The sequence below is a fragment of the Mya arenaria genome, chromosome 4, assembly GCF_026914265.1.
Source record: "Mya arenaria isolate MELC-2E11 chromosome 4, ASM2691426v1".
NCBI lineage: Eukaryota > Metazoa > Mollusca > Bivalvia > Myida > Myidae > Mya > Mya arenaria.
The window spans coordinates 58,597,580-58,618,481 of record NC_069125.1 but is presented as its reverse complement, the minus strand read 5'-3'; the positions used below and the strand labels follow the sequence as shown (position 1 = coordinate 58,618,481).

Sequence of the window (20,902 nt, the reverse complement as noted above, 5' to 3'; positions counted from 1 at the left end):
GCAAGCAATCAAAAATACATGTTCATACCTGAACAGTGTACATTACTACAGAAACCCACGAACACTTCTTTGTACTTTTGCTAATTTTTTTGTTCAGATCATGCAGCTGTTATATTGCATTTGAAAATGCACACACAGTACTTAGTCTAGTAACTTGAAAATGGCCACTGATTTCGAAAGCTCCAAAAATAAAAAATAAAAAATGCCAGAAAAAAATGAAAAAAAGGAAGAAATTGGATTGTTTTTTTCTGCGGACATGAAAACTGATCTATGTTCATGTTACACGTGTTGCCGCGGATCTGTTTACCAATTTATTAAAAAAAAACCCCTAATAACTTGAAAATACACACACTGTACTTAGATTGTAACTTGAAAATACTCACACTGTACTTAGTCTTGTAACTTGAAAATACTCACACTGTACTTGAATAGTAACTTGAAAATATTCGCACTGTACTTAGTCTTGTAACTTTAAAATACTCACACTGTACTTAGTCTTGTAACTTGAAAATACTCACACATACTTAGTCTTGTAACTTGAAAAACCTCACACTGTACTTTTTCTAGTAACTTGAAAATACACACACTGTACTTAGTCTTGTAACTTGAAAATACACACACTGTACTTAGTCTAGTAACTTGAAAATACTCACACTGTACTTAGATAGTAACTTGAAAATACTCACACTGTACTTAGTCTTGTAACTTGAAAATACTCACACTGTACCAGGGCTTCTAAAATTTTGGAACCTCGATCGGCACCCCCCCCCCCCCCCCACCAAAATAAAAGAAAGGCCTGTTCAAAAGTCTGATTATTAAGAAAAGAGGGTTCTAGAGCAGCATAGCCGATTTAGATAGTCATTGATACAAGCTTAATTCAAATGAGGTTTTCATCGAGTTCTGCGGCGTTTCTAATAAGAACGACTGCGATCGTAAATAATTGTGGCTGTCGGGTCAGACGACAAAAAGTGAAACAGTATTATGTTTTATTTGCTTAATGCATCTACAGTGGGTCAACATTCAACTGATACTCTTGAATAATAATATATATATAGAGATTTATAATCGGGGCTTCAAGCTATAAGTGTGATATCGACAACAATTTTTTCATTACTGCAAATTAAAATGACGTAAGCAGCGCACTAAGCTTCCAGACTATGTAGTTAATCAAGCGTGTCGCTGTTGATATTCTATGTATGACTAGGTTCGGATTAACAATGGCATATGCAATTTAAAATGACAATTTAAATTTAACAGTTTGGTAATCAACAAACGGATATATCATGTAATGATCGACGACGACATAGCATATTCATATTGCCATGTGAAAATATGGACCGATTTTAACACTTAATCAGGATAGCTGCAAGCACACGATTAACACATCTATATAGTTTGTTTAATTGTGTCTTTTGCGATCTACCAATACACGTGATTGAACCGATTGCAAGCGTCTGCTAATTAACAGATAGGCTATAGAGTGATCAGCGTAGCGGAAAAGCAGCTGGTCGCTGATTTGACTGGTTGGATTTATTGTATAAAAACAATTCATAATTTAATCTTTTTTTGTGTCAATCGTTGTTTAAACTTTTAATGAACAGTATTTCAGATAAATTCAAAATGCGTGGTAAAAGCTTCAGTTGAAGACATGATTCAATGACTTAATACAAGCACCCATGAGACCAACATTATTTCTATACGCATGCGCACCGGAAGGCAATAGTACAATGATAAAAACACAATAGTACGATGATGAAAACGCGATAGTATGATGATGAAAACACAATAGGATGATGATGAAAACGGGACAGTGCGATGGTGAAAACGCGATAGTACGATGATGAAAACAAGACAGTATGATGATGATAACGTGATAGTACGATGATGAAAACACGACAGTACGATGATGAAAACACAATAGATCAATGGTGAATACACGATAGTACGATGATGAAAACATGACCAGATGATGATGAAAATGCGAAAGCACGATGATGAAAACACGACAGTACAATGATGAAAATGCGATAGTACGATGATGAAAAAATGCGATAGTACGATGATGGAAACGCGACAGTACTATTATGAAAACGCGAAATCATGATATCACGATGGTGAAAACCCGAAAGTACAATGGTGAAAACACGATAGTATATCGCATTATCATCATAGTACTGTTGTATTATCGCGTTTACTTTATCGTACTGTCGCATTTTCATCATTGTACTGTCGCGTTTTTACTATCATAGTTCCGCGATTTTGTGTTTTCATCATCGTACTATCGAGTATTGCGTTTCAGATCAACACATTCATAGGCAATGGCCCTAACGGCATTCCGTTGTTCTGAGTTCCCTGTTATTTCTGTACTATGGTGCAACAGAGGTGGTGGTTGGACATGCAGGCAAGCTAATGTGGACACTGGTTGGATAGCATTGCCTGGTATGATGCCATCACTGTGCATGGATTTAACAATGCCTTATAGACAAACTATCAGTTTATCATGTTTTCATCAAGAGAGATTTGCCAGTAAAAGGTACATTCAAATACACATTTATAAACAGTCAAGAGCTAACAATCACAACTGTTACTGCTGAGTCAGCAAGGCATTTCTGTCTCTGTTTATCTGTATCTTTATTCATGATGATGAAAACAGGCAAATTGTTTAGAAAAGCACCCTGTCCTACTTAATTGCAAACATTTTCATATTTCTACCGAGGTCAAGTGTCCAGGGAGAATCTAATCCAGACAGCATAATCATGACGGAATGCTGCAAATTCTCCTCTTCTGTGAGCATTTTATCACTTGTGTCTCTAGTGAAATCATTTCCTTGACCAAGAATTATGTGAATCTGTTATAATGACTTTCCAACACATGATGTCTTTACCAGCTTACCTATCTCCACATTCTTTCAGTTGATTGCTTTTCTTCCACGGCTCAGGCGGAGGAAAGAAAACTAAAATAATGGTACATAAAAAACTTTTATTATGTCCAGTGAAGCTTTACCTGAATTTAAATCCAGCTTATTATTAATTTCATTTCAATATATGTTACCATAGTAACAGCTTGAATGTTGTGGCATCAGTTATCATTTCTGTGGTTGGTTTAAGCTATGCACCATCATAAGTGAGCACACACTTGCTGTCCTCTGTGGCACATAGTCAACCAATCAACCAATGTCACTGGTGAACAAGTGTCAATTGTCTGCAAGTAAATTCCATTAATGTTTTATGCCTTAATTGAGTATCAGCAATCTATTTTTATTTGCCAAGAATTCCAGTCAACTAATGACACAGAGCTGTGGTTAATGAGACAGCCATAAATACAGGGGGAACAAGGTCAAATGCAGGACTGGTGTGAGAAATACTCATCAACAGGCTCTCAGGAAAACATGGTCATTGTGTCCTTCAAATATGTGACTGCTTTTAAAAAGAGTTCTGACACAGAGAGTGTTTGTACTGTTAAACAAACAAATATCTTGGTTAAAATGACCTTTAAAATCATGTAAAGTTAAACTCGTGAGATGTCTTCTTAAAACTTCAGCAAAATCTTTTCATTCAAGTGTTGCACCAAAGAAACAGATTATTAAGTCATACGGGACCCAGGACAAAATCAAATAATGCAGACATTTAGCCGAGTCTTTATACAAACAGAAAGCATTGTCCTTAAAAAAGAATCAAAAGGAAATATTTCAGTCAAATGCAATGTTTATTATATAAAAGATCAATTGAGTACACAGACCGATTTGAGACTGCTAAGAATCTACCATTTAATCAAATTGGAGAATAAAGCCAGGGAAGTTCCCTTCATTTGATTGCATTGACCATGAGCGGGCATTAACCTGATTTATGCTGGCTAATTCTGATTGAATATTTATTGATTCCAGACCTGAATAAAAGTCTGGGGACACTTTCTTGTAAATGGCTTTTTGCAGGAATGCAAATGAAGTAATACATAAATAATGGTCACCACAATGATAGAAGTTGAAAAATCACATCCTAGACCCCCCCCCCCCCCACGATTTTTTTAGAATTTGAGAGATTTGATTGAAAGAAATGGGTGTATTGTTTATCATATTTCAAATAAACAGAACAGTTCATGTTTTTTTAACAATCATCCTTTGTTTTAGGCTGTGTTCATTAAGAACTAGGAGACTATTAAAGCTATTTGTTGAATACTGTACAGCCATACACATACAGTCAGTGTGTACCATTTGTGGTTATATTAAACTCTCTTTTTAAAATTTAAAATGTAAAAAAAATCAATTTGATTTAGATTTCTGGTTCAACATTTACCAAGCATATTTCATATATCAGTTGCAACATGTGAAGTTGTAATTAGGAGTTGAGTTACATCAGATTTCCAATCAAAAAGCATTTACGTTTTCCCAGAAATGTCTTAATACAAAATGAATATGTGAATGAGTCGACATTATCCGAACTACCCAATCAACAATGTCTTGAGGTTTTGTGGTGATTGCAGCTATTTTTAAAAAGATATTAGCATTTTTGTTACAAGGAAATGAACTTCATCCACTATTTTCCATTATTTTTTTAAATTACTTTCTTATTTGAAAATATATCATCAAGATCAAGACATCCTTGATTAGATAGTCTGGGGCATTTTGACACAAAAACAATTGAGTAATTATGTCGAATCCCAAAAGGTTGTGAATTCTTTATGATCCAAAATAGTGTTTGAAAATCTGACTCCATTTGCTATCGATAATCGAATCAAATCGGACCAAGCGTTTCGATTTACTATCGAACAATAATCTGAAGTTCATAATATCAGGAATATATTCTTTATACATAGTAGCATCATTTATTAAATGGTTAAACCTGGAATCAGTGCGTGTGTTGCTTTAGTCATGCTTTTTACAACAGTAAGTAAATTTCCATAATCTTTTCCTGTCTTTAATAGCTTAACGAAAAAACATAACAACACAACGCATACTTAATAATTGCACATCAATTGCAAAATGATGCACACCGCATCAAGTAAGTCATCATAGCATTTTATCCATGTAAGAGCATATTAAATATTATTTACATTCAATAACCTGTTATATTGAACATTTCATAAGAATATCTTCATTTCATAATACTTTCACAAAAAGTAAATAAGTTAATTACAAACGATACCAAAAAAGTTTTCAAAAACAGAATGCATCGAGCCGGGATCCCCGGTATTTTCAAGTAAGAGCAGACCCACTACACCATAGAGACAGGTTATTGAAGAGGGTTTTATGAAGTATACAAACAATTAAAAACAATTTGTAATTTTGGGAGAGTTTGTAAGCTTTAAAGCAAAAGTGTTTTCATTTAGCCTATTTGTGTAAGAGAGATACATTCCTTGTTAAAATGAACTCAACGAGGAATTTACCGGAAAGAAAAGTTGACTTTTACTCGACTGTACCACAACACAAAAAAATACGTACTTACCGGAAGTAGCATTAGCGACATCGATTTTGGACAACCACTATCGATTGTCGCCGACATAGCATTGTCAGCGACGATTTATCAATTGTACTCGATAATCGTTTCATCACTAATCCAAAATCTGATAAACTCTTCTTTTGTAAAATTTGTCTTTTGTAAACTCCTAGCTACCCCAAAACTTGACACCAACAATGCATGTTTTACGTCCAAAAAAGATTGTTCCTCAAAACTAAATAAAACATGGACTATGAAACATTTTAATTTTTGACCTTCCCCACCCACTTTTGCACTGTGGAAGGTCCTTAATATGTCAAAAAATACAACTGGTCGTTAAATATAGAGCACAAACATTGACCATTGCCATTAAGTCAGCTGACAGTGTTTTACTAGTGTGACAGATTGCATTAACAAGTTACAGGCTTCTTCTGGTGTATTTAAACCTTTATGCAAACCCCTGATTTGCCAGACCAATGTCATTAACATATATATAAGCAATGGGTACTAGGTACATGCTCAATCTTTTTGGACTAGTGAATACAGTTTTATTTGATTATGTATGATGCCATTATTTCCTTGACTACAAAGCATGTAAACTGGCAAGATTACCGGTACCTAAGGAAAGAGCAAGTTTGTTCTGCTCCTCTGATGCAAAACATTCCTTATGCTTTGAATATCACACGTTGCCAATGCACAAATTCAGCTTTTGTAGAAAATAAACATTAAATTAACCAGATAAACATGTACAGGAGCAGAGAGCTAAATATATTAAAATTAACTGGCGAGTTGTACAAATGCACCATCATTCATATCTCAGGCTGTCAGCTCATGTATTCAACTGTGAGTTATAGGCCTGATGGCACACAATGGTGGTGTCAGAAGCTTCACATGTTTCAGTCTTGTTCCTGCACTTAGCAGTTTAATTAGCCATGAAATGACAGATTGGGGCAGGTCACACCATTATAAAAAAATAATGTACTTGACTGACAGTCACCTCACAACCAGCAGCAATAAGGGCGGGATCTCTTATAACAGACTGCAAACAGTAACAAGTCATGTTTCATTATATATTATTCAGATGTTTGGATCTACCTGGTCGCATCCCTGGAAAAATATTATTATTTTTAATAAGGTACTTTGGTTTTTCTGAAGAGACAACAGATGATAAGAGACAAAAACTACACCAAGGTCTACAAGGTGGTTTGGCCTGCAATACTGTGGCTCTTTTTTTTCTTCTTTTATTTACTTACCAAATTTAGCCCTTAATATTATAGCTAATATATCCAGCAACTAGCCAACATACCAGAGGTAATTTTTCTTAATTTTTTTTATATCATCTTTATATATGTTAGAGTTAATTTTGGCGATCTACAGAAAATGGATCAAGCACAGCAAGGCCGCAGGCAGAGAAAGCTCGCACCATTTTCTGTTGATCGCCAAAATTAATTCTAATTTTATGGTTGCACTCTTTTGACCAACTAGCTCCCCCTTTATAAAGTCACATGGCGTGATATTTTGGCACGAAAGTTAAACCTCCAAGACGTTAGTTTCAATAAATTAGAGTTGGGCAGTGGTAAAATGTCTCGACTTTGTGAATATTTTATTAAAGCAAATAAAATTTTATATTGATGTTTGTAAATAGCTGGATAAGCAACGAAACATGAATGCTTTTTTTCGTTTAAAAATCAACAAATTGTTGATATTTAGATTATTAGAATTACTTATGCGTGTTTGCATAGTTAAGTTTTTTATTCATAATGATCAATTAAAGATTGCACATTTTGGTTCTGAATTTGTTTGATTGATTGTATATTATAGCGAGCATTTTAAAGAAATGTAAATGAGATTGTATTTGAATATTGTCACATTAATGTTTTCATTGTGCCCTGAATAGATGTCATTTGATAGCTGAATACACATCTATTTTCAAATTCAAGTTCGGGTTCATGATGTAATATTAAGCTTAAACTGCCTCAAGAAAACGTCTCCCTTAACTGTCAATCATAATTACTTTGTGCATGTACAGAGGGCAGAGCGATCTATGAAAAATAGATGACTTTATCAGAAAGAAGATCGACAAAATACTCCCTTCGAAAATATAAAGTGTTTAATTTCACTGCCAAATCTGCTCTACATCGATGATATGGAGCTGCAGTAAATAGGGTATACCCTCAAGTGTCATTGGCCGACAAATATGTGCCGACACCAAGGTATAAATTGGCCAGATAGGGATTTGAACCTCACCCTGCCAATTAGCTTGGTGAATGGTACCAATATGATGATGGTACCAGAATGATCAGTGTGTTTGTTCTTTTCAATTATACAGTACGTAATATAAATACAGTAAAAACTCGTTATGTTGACGTTGTCGGGACCTAGAGAAAAAAGTCGAGATAACGAACATTCGTCACAAACAAATAACAAAAAATCACCAATACCAACACATTTGAGTTTAAATTATGTCCGACATCCGACTTCTGCTATTGAACAGTCTTGTTACTGTCGTTAAAATAGTAAACGTCTTATTGAAAAATAAAGTGAAAAATATGAATTATTTGTGTCACATTTATTTAATTCACGTTTATGGATTACACCAAACAGATATAAAACCTCAATTACATACACTTGTACAGTGTAAGAAAACATTATGGCACATATGACAACAATAGTGGTTATGCCTGTTTGTTTTCTACATGCAGTATAGAGAAATTTCTTCGTCACTAACTCTCAATGTTGTCGAATTTTCCGATGATGTCATCGGCGTCCTTGTGCGTTTCAATGAATAGCTTGAGCAATAAATGTCTCTTTAATCAAGCACAGAAACAAACATCTTTAAGCATTCACACTTACCAATAAACCTCCAAATATGACAGTTTGTTATTTTGACACGCACGGTAATTTAGCGACATGCCGCAAACCATCATGAATATTTTCGCACCTACATCTCGATTATACAGTTCGACATAAGAAACAAGGAAAATGTGTGAAATTCGACCACCCGGACTTAAATAGGATGTCGACATAGCGAAAAAAAACGAGAGAGAAAAATCGACTCAAGCAGATTTATCTTATATAGAATAAGAAGGAGTAAATTTGGGAATGGAGAAAAAAGTCGACACAACCGGAAAGTCGAGATATCCGACGTCGACATAGCGAGTTTGGACTGTAGTTTCAGAAGATTTGAAATAATTTAGAATTAAGAACAGCATAATTTTCATTAATTTAATCTATTCCTCCAAACATTTGTTCAAAGTCAATAATCTGTCCAACAGCAGCAGCGCTCTGGTCCAAATATGACTATCTGATTTTTGAAGACTCGGAACCAAACAAGTCATCAATTATTGATAATATAATGCTTCTCATGATGGCGTAAACCTCCCAATAGTTGGAAAACGTTTGTGTTCATCAGTAAGTCAGAAAAAGGCTGAATCAATGAACATAGAACAAGACAAGTCTATATTATATATATTCAGGGCTGAATGTACAATATATTTTTAAGGCAGAGTCTATATTTTCAAGACTGCCTACTGACTTCAGAACCTCTTCAGTGTCATCAGCTGAATTAGCAGCCATTCTTCTTGCACTTGTATCATATCACTGATTTCTGACACTGTAACACACAAAATACAAAACATTACAGAATAATGCTATAACCACATGTGTTTAGTGGCATGCAATTTCCCTGAAGAAAAAAGGCAAATTCCAAAGATAGGTACCCTAGGTACCCCACAGTGGTACCTGAGACAAACAGAATCTTGTTTCATCCCATGAATATAACCACACAACCAAATTTTGTTCTTGATTTACCACGAGTATTTGGGTCCAAACTCTATAGCATTTCAAGCCACATCTTTATATGTGTGGGTTTGTCTCTTCTTCCTCAATGTCAATGAAAAATTTCAGATGCACAGATGGTATTCAATGCATACAAACTACAAACACAGACAGAAGGCAGTTTGAATGCAGCTTGATTTATCTTAAGGCCTAAAAAAAAACATTTGGTTCAGGATCCTAATAGAAAGGCAAACAGAACTCAGCTGTATTAATTCATCCAAATAGAAGGGCAAACAGAACTCAGCTGTATTAATTCATCCAAATAGAAAGGCAAACAGAACTCGGCTGTATTAATTCATCCAAATAGAAAGGCAAACAGAACTCAGCTGTATTAATTCATCCAAATAGAAAGGCAAACAGAACTCAGCTGTATTAATTCATCCAAATAGAAAGGCAAACAGAACTCAGCTGTATTAATTCATCCAAATAGAAAGGGCAAACAGAACTCGGCTGTATTAATTCATCCAAATAGAAAGGGCAAACAGAACTCAGCTGTATTAATTCATCCAAATAGAAAGGGCAAACAGAACTCGGCTGTATTAATTCATCCAAATAGAAAGGCAAACAGAACTCGGCTGTATTAATTCATCCAAATAGAAAGGCAAACAGAACTCAGCTGTATTAATTCATCCAAATAGAAAGGGCAAACAGAACTCGGCTGTATTAATTCAACCAAATAGAAAGGCAAACAGAACTAGGCTGTATTAATTCATCCAAATAGAAAGGGCAAACAGAACTCAGCTGTATTAATTCATCCAAATAGAAAGGCAAACAGAACTCAGCTGTATTAATTCATCCAAATAGAAAGGCAAACAGAACTCAACTCGGCTGTATTAATTCAAATAGAAAGGCAAACAGAACTCAGCTGTATTAATTCATCCAAATAGAAAGGCAAACAGAACTCGGCTGTATTAATTCATCCAAATAGAAAGGGCAAACAGAACTCGGCTGTATTAATTCATCCAAATAGAAACAGAACTCGGCTGTATTAATTATCCAAATAGAAAGGGCAAACAGAACTCGGCTGTATTAATTCATCCAAATAGAAAGGCAAACAGAACTCGGCTGTATTAATTCATCCAAATAGAAAGGGCAAACAGAACTCGGCTGTATTAATTCATCCAAATAGAAAGGGCAAACAGAACTCGGCTGTATTAATTCATCCAAATAGAAAGGGCAAACAGAACTCGGCTGTATTAATTCATCCAAATAGAAAGGGCAAACAGAACTCGGCTGTATTTATTCATCCAAATAGAAAGGGCAAACAGAACTCGGCTGTATTAATTCATCCAAATAGAAAAGGCAAACAGAACTCGGCTGTATGAATTCATCCAAATAGAAAGGGCAAACAGAACTCGGCTGTATTAATTCATCCAAATAGAAAGGGCAAACAGAACTCGGCTGTATTAATTCATCCAAATAGAAAGGGCAAACAGAACTCAGCTGTATTAATTCATCCAAATAGAAGGGCAAACAGAACTCAGCTGTATTAATTCATCCAGATAGAAGGGCAAACAGAACTCAGCTGTATTAATTCATCCAAATAGAAAGGCAAACAGAACTCAACTCGGCTGTATTAATTCATCCAAATAGAAAGGCAAACAGAACTCGGCTGTATCAATTCATCCAAATAGAAAGGGCAAACAGAACTCGGCTGTATCAATTCATCCAAATAGAAAGGGCAAACAGAACTCGGCTGTATCAATTCATCCAAATAGAAAGGGCAAACAGAACTCGGCTGTATTAATTCATCCAAATAGAAAGGGCAAACAGAACTCGGCTGTATTAATTCATCCAAAGAGAAGGGCAAACAGAACTCAGCTGTATTAATTCATCCAGATAGAAGGGCAAACAGAACTCAGCTGTATTAATTCATCCAAATAGAAAGGCAAACAGAACTCAACTCGGCTGTATTAATTCATCCAAATAGAAAGGCAAACAGAACTCGGCTGTATTAATTCATCCAAATAGAAAGGCAAACAGAACTCGGCTGTATTAATTCATCCAAATAGAAAGGCAAACAGAACTCGGCTGTATTAATTCATCCAGATAGAAAGGCAAACAGAACTCAGCTGTATTAATTCATCCAGATAGAAGGGCAAACAGAACTCGGCTGTATTAATTCATCCAGATAGAAAGGCAAACAGAACTCAGCTGTATTAATTCATCCAAATAGAAAGGCAAACAGAACTCGGCTGTATTAATTCATCCAAATAGAAAGGGCAACAGAACTCAGCTGTATTAATCCTTAATGGAAAGGCCAATTGTACTCAACTGTATTCACCCTAATATAAAGGCCAACTGACTCAACTGTATTGGTCCTAGTAGAAAGGTCAACTGAACTTAACTGTATTCATCCTAGTAGAAAGGCCAACTGAACTCAACTGTATTCATCCTAGTAGAAAGGCCAACTGAACTCAACTGTATTCATCCTAGTAGAAAGGCCAACTGAACTCAATTGTATTCATCCTAGTAGAAAGGCCAACTGAACTCAACTGTATTCACCCTAGTAGAAAGGCCAACTGAACTCAACTGTATTCACCCTAGTAGAAAGGCCAACTAAACTCAACTGTATTCACCCTAGTAGAAAGGCCAACTGAACTCAATTGTATTCATCCTAGTAGAAAGGCCAACTGAACTCAACTGTATTCACCCTAGTAGAAAGGCCAACTGAACTCAACTGTATTCATCCTAGTAGAAAGGCCAACTGAACTCAATTGTATTCATCCTAGTAGAAAGGCCAACTGAACTCAACTGTATTCACCCTAGTAGAAAGGCCAACTGAACTCAACTGTATTAACCCTAGTAGAAAGGCCAACTAAACTCAACTGTATTCATCCTAGTAGAAAGGCCAACTGAACTCAACTGTATTCACCCTAGTAGAAAGGCCAACTCAACTCAACTCAACTGTATTCGTCATGTCAAAGGCCAACTCAACTCAACTGTATTCATCCTACAACTGTATTCCTCCTAGTAGAAAGGTCAACTGCACTTAACTGTATTCATCCTAGTAGAAAGGCCAACTGAACTCAACTGTATTCGTCCTAATAGGCAGGCCAACTGAACTCAACTGTATTCATCCTAGTAGAAAGGCCAACTGAACTCAACTGTATTCATCCTAATAGAAAGGTCATCAGAACTCAGCTGTATCTATCCTAATAGAAAGGTCATCAGAACTCAGCTGTATTCATCCTAATAGAAAGGTCATCAGAACTCAGCTGTATCTATCCTAATAGAAAGGTCATCAGAACTCAGCTGTATTCATCCTAATAGAAAGGTCATCAGAACTCAGCTGTATCTATCCTAATAGAAAGGTCATCAGAACTCAGCTGTATTCATCCTAATAGAAAGGTCATCAGAACTCAGCTGTATTCATCCTAATAGAAATGTCATAATACAGCTGTATTCATCCTAATAGAAATGTCATCAGAACTCAGCTGTATCTATCCTAATAGAAAGGTCAACATAACTCAGCTGTATTCATCCTAATAGAAAGGTCAAGATAACTCAGCTGTATTTATCCTAATAGAAAGGTCATCAGAACTCAACTGTATTCATCCTAATACAAAGGTCATCAGAACTCAGCTGTATTTATCCTAATAGAAAGGTCATCAGAACTCAGCTGTATTTATCCTAATAGAAAGGTCATCAGAACTCAGCTGTATTTATCCTTATAGAAAGGTCATCAGAACTCAGCTGTATTCATCCTAATAGAAAGGTCATCAGAACTCAGCTGTATTCATCCTAATAAAAATGTCATAATACAGCTGTATTCATCCTAATAGAAATGTCATCAGAACTCAGCTGTATCTATCCTAATAGAAAGGTCAACATAACTCAGCTGTATTCATCCTAATAGAAAGGTCAAGAGAACTCAGCTGTATTTATCCTAATAGAAAGGTCATCAGAACTCAACTGTATTCATCCTAATACAAAGGTCATCAGAACTCAGCTGTATTTATCCTAATAGAAAGGTCATCAGAACTCAACTGTATTTATCCTAATACAAAGGTCATCAGAACTCAGCTGTATTTATCCTTATAGAAAGGTCATTAGAACTCAGCTGTATTTATCCTAATAGAAAGGTCATCAGAACTCAGCTGTATTTATCCTAATAGAAAGGTCATCATAACTCAGCTGTATTTATCCTAATAGAAAGGTCATCAGAACTCAGCTGTATTTATCCTAATACAAAGGTCATCAGAACTCAGCTGTATTTATCCTAATAGAAAGGTCATCAGAACTCAGCTGTATTTATCCTAATACAAAGGTCATCAGAACTCAGCTGTATTTATCCTAATAGAAAGGTCATCAGAACTCAACTGTATTTTATATGTTAATTGAAAGGCCAACAATACCCAAATATATTCAATATAATTGAAAGACTAACTGGCAACTGTTCTCTTTACTCAGTTCCCAGGTGGGTTTACCATATTCCAGCACAGAACTCCTCAATGATTCTTGAGCTAATTGATTAGTTTCTCACCTGAATCAAATTTAAATCCCATTTGTTTCAACTAGCTCTTTGTTGGAAAAATTTGTTCAATAATCACTTTCTGTCCGTCTCTGTTGATGTTGTATTACTTTCAGGCATAATTGTAATCACATTCATTTATTATGCAATGAAAAGGTTTGTTTACTTTGCATGTTTAAGTAATCAAATGTGTTGAACTGATATATTTAAAATATGCCTGTACAAATAATTAATGATATGCCGAACATCAAAGATCAAGTTGTTTGCATATGGCATTGAAAGTAGCACTCGGTTGAAGGCTAACCCATTACCAACCAACACTAAGAAGGTACTTGTTTTTGTCTAATGGATGTCAGATAATGCCCTGGCCCCCATTTCTCAAAACTTATTTCTAAAGTCAAATCTCAGCTCATTTTATCACAGAACTCATAGTATGATTCAAAATCTGGTGTGTTTTTCTGGTATTTTCTCATAGAATGTGTTGGCAAAAACCTTGCATCAATAATTCAAAGAAAAACTATTCTAATGCAAAAACATATGCGATTTTGAATAGCTTTTGATGTAATGTGGGAAAATGAGTTGAGATTTGAGTGATCCTTTTGTGATATTTGGGTCTGGTCAATCAATGTCATAAATGAATATTTTAATACCATATTGTGGTTTAAGTATGGAAATGGTTAAAATTACAAATTTTATTGACTGCAAAACATACATAAAACAAATTTAAACTCACATTAAATTCAATTAGTAGTTAGGTTTAAGTGTATCATATGCTTGCAGAGGTCGACACTTACTATATTTCCATGGATCCTGAATAATTTTTCAAAATAAATTAATTCAATATCATTTACTTCTGCTTCAATTGAAGTTGTAATTCTGGCTCTGCTAAGAAATGACAACCCGACAGGACACCTAACTGGGAGGTTCTCATGTTCATCCATGAAATTTTGTGTCCTACAAATCCCGGGGCACCATTTAAGTGTCAAATGCTGTTCTTGTTTCAGATCATGTATTAAAGGAACTGAAAGCCATACATCTATCAAATAACAAATGTGGACAGATAGAAATGCATTTAGGATTTGCGACAAATGATGACTGTCAAAATTTCAAAATTAGATGGATCCTTTGGATGAAGATGATCAAAAGCATTTGGAAATTAAACATCTCCAGGAGACAACATAAATTCAAATTGTCACTTTCCCAACCAACTTGTGAGCTATATACATTGGTCATGCATGAGACTTCCACAAACAAGTTTTTTTTTTTATTAATTCTAGGAGATCTTTTTAATTTGGATATATAAATGAAAAAATCAAACAATTCCTGATTATTTTTTACAGGCATCTGTGTGCAGATGAGCCCAATCCTTTGAACCTATGTATTATACAGGAATGTTCTGTTTAAGTATCTTCTATTCTAATCATAGATTTTGCCAGTGATCTGCAGCCGAAGGAAAAAGAAAGCCTCCAATAAGTGATTCATTCCTTACAGCTATAATAGGTGTATTAATCACTAAAACAGATATCCCGGGGTCTTGAAGAAAAACTCTCATAGATTAACAGACTTTCTAGCCTCTCTTTATGATTTCACCTGATTTTTTTCCTTCTGCCAGTTTTTATCTCCGATCACCAGCATCAAAAAACTCATCCTTTTTCATCTAAAAATCCATTTTCTAGAGATCTGTGCAGATTTTACTGTGCTGCACTGGCGGGATAACTTAATTCAGGGAACCTTCACTTCAAATAGTTTCAATTCTTTCTTGATAACAAAGCATAACTATGGCACCAGAGTTATTACTACAAGCAATAGCAATAATCTTTTTTTATATAAAATTTTATAGACAAACATTACCATACTTTAAAAACAGTTAGCTTTATTTTAATAATCAGTGAACGAACATTCCTTTCACAGGGCAATGAACTTCAGGAGTTTTTGACCATCTTTATTTCAGAAACTAGTATGATGCAAAGTGCATGCTCATGTGGATTCATAATTGTGCTATGGGGGTTAGGTGGTTAATGGCCCCTTAGAAAATTTTGAAAACCATGGTGCAATCTGGTGCATTCTCAGGTGCTTTATTTAGAACAGGAAAATGGACAGTTTTAGGATCATGTAGTCAAGTGCACATACTGCAACTCTAGCCGTTTTATTTTATTTTTGTTGTTGTCAGCATCATGTGGATTCAGCCACATACTCGTGTAAAGGCAGCTACGCCCCACCCTGCTTTTGAGGCCTAGCTAGAGCACTGTGATGCTGTGTGTTTCTTGTTTCTTGTCTGTTAAGGCTCTTAGCAGGGTCTTTATCCTCTACACTTGAAGTTTCCATTGTATTGTTGGAAAATGGTAATCTCACAGTGAAGATGATTAAATGGGATTAGACAGAAACCAAGGAAAGACATACACCATCAAGCAGGCAATAGGTCTCAGGAAGGTCCAGCATGGGGAAATTACTAGATCTATAAACCATCTCTCCCCACTGATATTGATCAATGGCACATACTGATCTGCCAGCACCATCACTGTGACCATGGGTATTGATCACAAACAACCTTTGTCATGATAAAAACACTTACAAATATACATATATCCTATGGGCTCTGCATGAGTGATGTTGTTAGTATATGTACCACCATTCATTCTTGGTGCAGACTGTTATACAGCAAAATCAACAGTATTGATTTTTTCACTTAAACCAACCTGCAGAAACAGTCATAAATGGAAAGGAAGACTTGTCACTATTTTAGTCAAACAAAATTGTAAAACAAAAGAACTATCAAGTAACAGTTTATATTATCTGGAACTGCATTTCTAGAAACTGCATGTAGCGACAACAACTTTTTATCTGCAAACATTATCATAACACCCACAGCATTAATCATAATTGTCTAACTGTAACTGTTGAGCATCTGAACCAAGAAATATCATTAGAAAATCTATAAATTGGCTGTAGAATGACTCAGGGCTGGAGTGATATGAAATTGAATTTCAATATAGCTTGGGAATGAGAGCTGATTTCTAATAAAGGTGCCATTTGAATTTTCAACTGTTAATATACATTTGCAAAACACAGCTGTTTTGGTCTCTATGTGCTTGATAAAATGACAAGAAATTTGTAATGATTCCTTCTTGAATATTTAATGACTAAACATAAAAGTTGAAATCCTTATTTGCCCAGACATTATACATTTCACGGAAGTAATATTAATGAACGAGTTTAATTTTAGAACCATCTTTCAGAGGAAACTCTGGATCAAAATCAGGCTCATCATTTTAATCCAAATAACATTATACTAGACTAAGTAAAGATTTACCGTTGATAGACCTACACATAAAATCATGCAGATGTAGGACCTGCTCATTTCTCACTAATATTATCTCTTTGATCAACCGATTAAACATCATCCAACATCATCCCATGCATGTTTCTGACATTAAATATATAACCAACAATTAATTAAGAGGATGGTTTCAATACAAAGAAAATGCAAGATTTTAGGAAGAAAATATGAAACAAGGAAAAAAATCATTTGGGTTAAACCTGGCTCTCACTATCACAGTTTAGGCTACAAGTCATCCCGATTGATCAATTGATCATATATAGCAGAGTCAACTATGATGAGTTGTGGTGAATCAGGGGCCATGGGACCTGATTTCGTCTTCATCCTGACAAAAAGTAATGATTGCCCAATGACAGGAGTAGGAATACAAACGATGTTGGTATGACTTAAAGCAGAATCTGTGATGATTGTATCATGATATGTGACAATCCTATAAATATTCACCACGTATTAACAGTCTAGTACTATTCACCACATATTAACAGTCTAGTACGGTTTGCCAGATCTTGCCATGATACAGCCGATAACTTATAATCTTTCATATTTCAAGTCAGATTGTAGAACAACCCATGACGATAAATTACAGTGTCCCAAAACCAAAACTTCACATGTTGCAAGATGATTTATCCATATTTAAGAGGGTCTGACAACTTTTCTTCCTAAGTTAGTTTAAGCCCTATAAGCAGTCTGATTATTATGTTCCTGGAACTCGTTCAAAGGCTACAATTACCCTACAAACTGCACAAGAAATTGAGGAAATTGATATTGCTATTGCCCAGCCGCTAATATAAATGGAAGACAAAGGACAATTTCTGTTGTATCTACACAATTAGCATGCATAATGATGCATAGCTCCGAGACTAGTATGGAACCAAAACGGCAATTGTGATGTACTCATAGTAAACGTTCAGGCCAATAGTGATGAATAATACATAGGTCAAAGGGAGTGCGTAGAAAACCATATCGTATACATGTCCGGTCATACTAAATCGTAATAAAACAGGTGTTGATCATTCCTGAATGGACACAAAAACCTAAACAACAGCTGTACGATTGTGCCTGATGGAGCTACAAATGCACTAAGGTTGCACTACCATCTGAAAACATAACTGCATCACAACATTTTAAACAGTCTTTAAAAAGTCACTGTGCTTCACGATTCACCAGGATCAGCAAGATTCATGAAAATGCGCAACTGAGTTTACTATTTTCTAAACCGTGGGCAATATTAGCCAACATTATGATTGCGAGAGCCAGGCTTTATAAATAAGATTTATTGTAACATTGAATAGAACTGTTGTTTGTAATGCACCAGTCAATTGTAACCATGGCCCCCCCCCCCCCCAGGTCCGGGGAATAGCGGGAACTTTGACTTTTTGTCCAGCCAACCCTGGGTAAAATTTCCCGCCCTGCGGGCATGAACTGATGGTAAAATCCCCGCCAAATGCCCCCACACCCAAGGGACCCTAGGTAAGGCCCATTCCCCGCTATATTTTGCGCAAAGACAAAACCACCGCATTCACCCGGCACTGAGGGGCCACCTGAAAGGTAAAACCACGGCCCATTTCCCCGGCTATCCCTGGTATACCCCCGGACCTGGGGGGGGGGGGGGGGGGGGGCCGTGGTAACAATTGACTGTTGCATAAGTGAAGGCATGCATGAGCTCATGTTTACATACCAAAATCCAACAATAACATATGATAGTAAAAAATTATATTAAAGTACTTGAAATAATAAATGGTAGCAATATCCTGGTGGTTAGGAGGTGCATACTCTGCTATACTGAATACTGCTTCATTTTATACCCAAATCCTGCCTAACAAATAATAGGGGGGGTCTTGGGTTTGATCATTGCAGTGATAATTAAATGATGATTATTGCCAGAAAAGGTATAGGGTTGGAATACAATTATGAATATAGCAGATTTGAAAATTGTATGTTTTTGTAATAGTTATTTTGTCATTGTGAAAAGCTCTATAGAGCATACTGGTATGTTTCTTAAAATGTGGCATAGAAAAATCATACACTACATGTAGCAACTTTTAAGAGAGAGGTGTAATCCCTTTCCCTTTTTATATACCGAAAACAACCGCAATTTCAACTCAAAGCCACTGTAACATATAATAAAATATTTAACTATTTTGCAAGACAACATATTAAAAGGAATAAAGACAAATTCTTAAAGAGTTTCTGCAAACTGCGTAAAACACTCAAGTCTTGAGTACTCCTTAAAAAGGAACATACTTGTAGGTTTCTTTAAATGTGCTACTGAATACTGCATATCGAAAGGAAGGTTTCAGCCTCAAGAGAATAGAGAATTATGTGGTATATTATTTGGAAGATTCACACATTATGTCTGTACCTGTCTGCCCCTTGCCCAGGGTTTTCTCCAGCTTGTATGGACCCACATACTGTTCCTCCCGGTCTCGGAGGGAATTTACCCGGTGGTGGTGGTGATGATGATGTGACATCTTCTGCACAATTCAAAATGCTGCTGTAGGCATAAAATCCGCAGAGTAACAATCACAAGAATAACAATATCCAATCTGGTAATACTTCCATATATATGCATAATATTTTGAACACAATGTTTTTGTTCATTTTACTTTCATTTTTATTGAAAACCCATTTACTTGCAATTCCATTTCACACAACACTACAGGAGACATATCCACACCGTAGCCATTGTTTATGACACACAGGCTCTGAGCAATGCCACAATATTCTGTGTTGTTATGTGTTCCATAGAGAGATCAATACTACTATATTCCTCATTGCCAATAGTTCACTTTACATTTTTTACAAAAACAATATTGACAGAATATTATCATTACGAATAGAATATTCATAACTGAACTTTCTATGCTTATGCGCTCCAAAAATTACTCAGATGTTATTCTACATTCTTAGAAAAGAGAGTTCTGTCAAATATCGGTAATTGATCTCATGACAGGTGCGCGCGCCCGGGTAATTGAACAAGGCCGGTCACTCCTATCGATCGCTCAGCATCAGCAGCCGAATACCCGATATGCCCTCAAGAGTTGTCTCCAATTTTCCCCCCCACAACTAATGGCAGAAAAATCAATTAAACTGATTTTGTGTCATTCAAACAAAAAACTGCTAATATCATAATAGGTTTATGAAAGCGTAACACGAGTAGCATTATTGTATTAAATGGTTACCAGGTAAAGGCTATTAGTATCTACATGTATTTATGAAAATAAATGGTTTAATGTTTCTGTAATAATATCTTCAGAAGCAGCTTAGTGTTTGAGAGTACATCTTGTTAATGTACTGTCTCCGCCGGATTGAAATAAAAACAAGACTGACTACTGATTTACCACAATAAAGGTACGGTGAATTTGAAAAATATTCACGGTCATCCCATTGGAGAAAATATCACTTCGAACACTCAGAAAGATAGTTGATATATCATGATGCTTTGAAGTCTGTTCTTCACAGCAATATCCTTGCAGTAAAGGCGTAATAGGTAAAAATAATCAACTTCAAACATTGCAAGGAAGAGAACGCTTTTCAGAAAGTTCAGAAGCTATAAAGCAAAAAAAAAGCAACAATAAACGAACAATCGTATTTAATACCTTTTAGTTGGGAGTATGATTGTTATTGGTCCTAATTTTTAGGGAAATATTTTCACTTAAGGACGAAGTATTTTTGTCCTTTATTTAACAACTTTACCAGGTTTCATGCGTTGCAAATGCTCTGATGTGTCTTGTTGTGCCAAAGAGTGAAAAATGGAAATTGCTTTTCAGAGGTTTATACTAGTAATATCAAATAATTGGGGCATGTACCTAGGATTGACAT

At 35.6% G+C, this 20,902-nt stretch overlaps 1 protein-coding gene across 3 annotated transcripts in view; it reads right to left on the bottom strand.

The window, feature by feature from the left end:
• The window catches only part of LOC128232418 (serine/threonine-protein kinase BRSK2-like), an 87,092-nt gene extending 67,064 nt beyond the window's left edge, over nucleotides 1-20,028 (bottom strand). For all 3 annotated transcript variants that reach the window (XM_052945949.1, XM_052945950.1, XM_052945951.1), the window contains exon 1: nucleotides 19,443-20,028. In XM_052945949.1, the coding sequence (XP_052801909.1) occupies nucleotides 19,443-19,551 (109 nt within the window). In that variant the 5' untranslated portion in view covers nucleotides 19,552-20,028. The remainder of the gene's footprint in view (nucleotides 1-19,442) is intronic.
• Between the last annotated feature and the right edge of the window lie 874 nt (nucleotides 20,029-20,902).